Source organism: Capricornis sumatraensis, chromosome X, assembly GCF_032405125.1.
Source record: "Capricornis sumatraensis isolate serow.1 chromosome X, serow.2, whole genome shotgun sequence".
NCBI classification, from domain to species: domain Eukaryota; kingdom Metazoa; phylum Chordata; class Mammalia; order Artiodactyla; family Bovidae; genus Capricornis; species Capricornis sumatraensis.
Genome location: NC_091092.1, coordinates 114,121,387 through 114,126,752, shown reverse-complemented (window position 1 = coordinate 114,126,752; position 5,366 = coordinate 114,121,387). Strand labels below are relative to the sequence as shown.

Sequence of the window (5,366 nt, the reverse complement as noted above, 5' to 3'; positions counted from 1 at the left end):
ACACTCGGTTTTGGAAAAATGGTGCCGTGGATATGTTCAGTGCAGGGTTATGCAAACATTAAGTTTGTAATGAAGCACAATACCGTGAAGCATGATTAAATGAAGTACAATGTTTTAAAAGTATGCCTGTAAATCAATTAAAACAAGTCTCAAAAGAGACTGACTCTGGCTTTTGAAAAGGAGGAATCAGCGTTTTTCTCTGGGAGTGCACCCCATTCTGCCCCCTGCCTTCTGTGTTATTTTCCCCATCTCAGGTCAAGTCAGGGACATGAAACTGTAAAGTTTGCATTAGGGACACTGCTCAAAAGTTTGCTGGGATGTGGTGTTCCCCAAGAATTTTTTAATCCAAGAGGTAGACAAAATGAGGGCCCCCATGAGTGAGGACTGGAGAGACAACAACTCTAAAATACAGGTCATTTAGAGACCTGCCCAAACTTGCTCTCAGGCCTAGAATGCCCAGACAGGACATTCCCTCTTATAAGCCTTGTAGTTCTCTGTGAGGTCAAAGTCTCCGTCTAAGAAGAATGGCCTCGGTTCAGTAGAGAGAGAATCTCGGGTTGAAGGGTCAGGTCCCAAAACTGGCCAGGACCATGGTGAGGTCCCTGAGTGAAGAAAGAAGTGTCACTAGACCCACAAATGAGGAGGCTTTACACACCCCTGCCCCTATTCCTGACTCCAGAGGCTCCAGGCAGGGTTATAGGGATGGGAAGCCTCTTCATTTCTATCTGGTCTCAGGGAGGGAAGGGCTTCTCTGTCAGGATCAAACTCCAGTTCTGCAGAGGTGGGTGCCTTGGCCATCACCACAGTGAAGGTGAGGACCATCGGTGCTAATGAGAGGGTCTCTCCCACCAAGGAGGAAGGCTCACAGAGTGGTGCCCCTCCTGTCAGGGAGAGATGCTCAGAGATGTGACCTGACTCCCCTCTAGGGATTTGGGGAGGCTAGGGCTTTGAGGGCACGAGGACTCAAGTCCATAGAGCAAGGGTTCCTGGGCCCTGATAGATGGTACAGGGAGGACCCTAAGCGATGACCCACGGACAGCTGAACACTGAACAATGGGGTCCCCACAGAGCCCTGCCCCTGCCATCATCCCTCAGAGATCCTGCACAGGGCAGCCTTAGCTGGAAGTCGCTCCCCCTGCAATCCGTGCTGGTGGCGAGGAGCTCGGACTGCTCTTCAGGGTGTTCCTTTGGAAGAGAGTGGATTCCCAAGACTGAGCTGAAGGCAAGGTGAGGACCTGAATGTGGAGTCAAGGGACCATTGCCCCTCCTGTAACAAAGCGAAATCCACAGCATCTCGCCTCTGTGGGTGGCAGGGGACAGTTCCTACAATGCTGTTAGGTTTACTTCTTTGGTAAATCTTGATCTAAGAGATTCTTTAAGACCCTGAAAGAGGATGGAAAACCCCAGTGAGCCCAGGACAGAGTTCCCTAGAGCTGACTGCTGTGGGTGCCCCCTGCCAGGGACACTAGGCTGAGGTACCTCTTCACTTCTTCAGGTATCACAGGAAGATGAGGACCAGGCTCTGGGGTATAAGCTTAGAGCCGCACAGAGGAGGGGGCCCTGTGCCTGCCAAAAGTTGATGCGATTGTCCTGAATATGAACTGAGAGGACCCCCCACCCTCCAGAATGGAGGGTGATGTCCAGAAGGACTAGACTGGCCCACTGCTCCTCAGCCTCAGGAGGCAGCAGGCAGGGCTGGCAGGCTGAAGCCTGAGTCTCACCTTAATTATTTTGACAGAGTTTTCATAAGACAGCGCGATCAGAACGGGAGTCCTTTGCGTTCACAGAGCAGTGCCCATGTGGAAACCTGCAGAGTGGGCCTTCTTAAAAGTAAATTGGTGCCTCCCTGCCACAGGCGCTCACACCCTTTCACCCTCTCTCCTCTCTGCCCAGATCACGTGCTGTTCTACCTGCACTCCTGCCTGTTGTCCCTGACGACAGCCACCATGCCTCGGGGTAAGAAGGGTAAGCTCCACACCTGTGACAAACGCCGCCAGGCTCAGCATGGCACCCAGGATCTGAGGGGCGCTCAGGTCACTGCCACCACGATGGAAGCACTCTCCTCTTCCTCCAATCCTGGTCCCGGGGTTGATGCTAAGGGAAAGTCTGGTGCTAGGTCTGGTAACCATCTCAAGCGTCCTCGGGGGGCCCTGACCACCACCCCTGTGCCTGCAAGTGTTTCTCCCACAAGATCATCCAAAAGACCCCTTGGGGAAGTTGGGAAAACACACAATTCCTCTCAAGCCCCTGTCTCCAATGTGCGGTCTGGAAAACACTCACTAACCAGGCCGACAAATCTGTTGGTGCAGTTCCTGTTACGCATGTATAAGACGAGAAAGCCCATTAGGAAAGTGAATATGCTGAAGATTATCGATAAAAAGTACCACAATCGATTCCTCAGGATCCTCAAAAGAGCTTCTGACAGCATGGAGGTGGTATTTGGTATTGATGTGAAGAAAGACAACACTGCCAAGCATTCTTATGTCCTTGTCAGCAAGATGAGTCTCCCCCGCAATGGGATCGTGCACCGTGGCAGGGGTTTTCCCAAGACCGGTCTCCTGATGAATCTCCTCGGTGTGATCTTCATGAAGGGCAACTGCGCCACAGAGGAATGCATCTGGGATTTCCTGAGTAAGATGAATATCCATGCTGGGAAGAGGCACTTCATATTTGGGGAGCCCAAGAAGCTCATCACCCAAGATTTGGTGCAGCTGAAGTATTTGGAATATCGGCAAGTGCCGGGCAGCGACCCAGCATGCTATGAGTTCCTGTGGGGTCCGAGAGCACACGCTGAAACAAGCAAGATGAGAGTCCTGGAGTTCCTGGCCAGGATTAACCGTTTGGATCCCAGTGCCTTCCACTTTTGGTATGAAGAGGCTTTGAAAGATGAGGAAGAGAGGGCCCAAGCCAACAGATGTCCCAGTGTTCCTCCAGCAGTTCCTTCCACACCTAGTGAAGCTGAGGCAAATTCTGCACTTTGTGGCTCAAGAGAGTAGTCAGTGTTCCAAGTTGTATAGGACTGGACCTCACCGAGGGTTCACAGTGTAAAATACCTTGGTGTTCCTGTTCTGTATGGGGAATTGAGAGATAAACCTGTGTTTCTATGTTCTTGCTACTTTTCAAATGTTGCTCCTAAATGAAAGCTTATCTAGCATATATGTGTACAAATTCATCAGTCACACTTAACCATTTTTTGTTGGTCTTAAGGATAAATAAGAGTTTTTCTGTTGTGTAAAGCAAATGGGGAAGCTTCCATCTTATTTAGTAAGCCAGTGAAAGATAACATGGCATTGCAATGTGTTGTTTCCTTGAAAATACAAAAAAGTAGTAAAATATGTGGGATCAAGAACTAGAGGAAAAGGAAGATGGTCAGTATTTGGTTCCCTCATCCCTTGTTCTCTGTGTTTTAGAAAATTATAAGCAATGGTGTATGCCTGGTTAATTCAAAATGTTGAAATAAATTCTAATAATTTCAACCTCATGCTCATTGGCTCATTTATTCCCCAAACATGAACTGAGCCTCTGCTCATAGAAAACTCTATGCTAGTACTTGGAGAGCTGAGAAAAAGATCTAGCCACTGGCCATAAAGTTACAGAGTCGGGAGGCAGCTGTCATGTAGAGGAAATGGTGACATGACAGCAGTCAAATGTGAATTCCCTGATGCAAGGTAGTGGTGGGCCTTTGGAAAATGTAAGTCCTTCAGTGGGAAGGAATTATAAGTTGCGTGCATGGCAGGCTGGATGAGGCTGCGGTAATCGTGACCAGGGACCAGGTTCTCACGTGGTGGGCCGCATAGTTTAAAGACGAAGCCTGGGATGGGAAACTGCCCTTAACAGTTACAGGCACACTTCACTGTCACACTTTGCTTTATTGTATTTCACAGATGCTGTTTTCTTTTTCTTTAATAAATTTAAAGTTTGTGTTAGTCAACCTTGCTTCCAGCAAGTGTTTCGGCTCCATCTTTCCAATACCGTTTGCTCACTTCATGTCTGTGTGTCACATTTTGATACCTCTTGCAGTGTTCACACCCTCAGCAGCAAAAAAGATGGACTCACTGAAGGCTCAGATAATGATTAGCTTTTTTTTTAAGCAAAGATATGTTTTTATTTAAGATATCTATATAGTTCTGAGGCATAATGCTATGCCCACTTAATAGCCTACGGTATAGTGTAAAAATAAATTTTATGAAAACACTGGGAAACCAAAAATTACTTGTGACACAATTGTGATATTGGCTTTCCTTTGGTGTTGGAAACCTAAGTTGCAGTATTTTCTGAGTCTGCCTGTGCTTCGGGATTGTGAGTAAATCAGAGAGAAATCATGTGAAGCTGGCATGGAATGTGTCCTGTGCCCATGTTCCAGTACAGGTAAACACTGTGCAGATTAGATGTTTTTTCATGTTGTCTTCTGTCTATGGAGTTTCCCAGAAATCAGGGTGGCACTCCCCTGCGGTGGGATGATGCCTTGAAGCCACTGGACTGGTGCACTCTGCCCTCGGTGGGGAAACCAGAGCCCATGCCACTAAAAAACAATAATAATAATTCAAATCAAGTTATATTGACTGTATTTTAGCAAACAATAGGGAAGGAATAGACACTTGTGGGTGGTTAAATGAATGAACGTGGGAATGGTTTATAAAAAAAGGGCAAGTGAGAGATAGGTAAGTTAGGGGCCTTGAAACATTTTGGAGCTTTGTGTTACATCCACTGAGGATGTCTACCTCATGGTGACTTTCAGTGGCATACTCTTAACTGGGATATGCTAGTTTTCCTTGCTAACCAGGATTTTTCTGATAGAGGGTTCTTTGCCCTAGACCCCTGCTTATTCTTTGACATCTCCTGGGTTGAAAATTGAATCACAGTGTAGTGGTTTGAATACCTGGGGACAGATTGATCACAGTAAGGACTGGCATCCTTGACAATCTCAGGACAGGCCAGGCAATGGGCCAGGCATTTTACAGGCATTATTGTCAGTCCCCAAGACAGACCTTCTGAAACCCATTTCATAGATGAAGAAATTGAGACTTGCAGAGTTTGGTAAGGTATTCAGTTTGACACAGATCTTAAATGACAGGGTTGGAAGTAGACTCCTGGCCTAAATAACTCTGATGCCCACACTTTGCCATTCCTCCTAGCCTGAGGCCAACTTTGTGTTCCTTCATTTGCCATACTTCTTATCGACTGGTCCAATATGGATGTCAGGTGATAAAAAGAAGATCTCTGTGCCCAAAACACTGGATGGAAATATGTAACCACAGCAATAAGCATATCAAAATAATTGAGAAGTCTGAATAAAGCAGAGAAAGGTAATATTTAGTGACAATATAGTCATCTACAAATCCGAAGTCAGAGAACCCAAACGATCA

At 46.9% G+C, this 5,366-nt stretch overlaps 1 protein-coding gene across 1 annotated transcript; it reads left to right on the top strand.

Moving 5' to 3' along the window:
- Positions 1-1,946: 1,946 nt before the first annotated feature.
- On the top strand, positions 1,947-2,996 carry LOC138071870 (melanoma-associated antigen B3-like). Its single transcript, XM_068963253.1, has one exon. It carries the CDS (start codon positions 1,947-1,949, stop codon positions 2,994-2,996), a length of 1,050 nt encoding a protein of 349 aa, XP_068819354.1.
- The last annotated feature ends 2,370 nt before the right edge of the window (positions 2,997-5,366 follow it).

Coding starts and splice junctions, on each gene's coding strand:
- LOC138071870 (XM_068963253.1), top strand. CDS start 1,947: ATGCCTCGGGGTAAGAAGGGTAAGCTCCACACCTGTGACAAACGCCGC.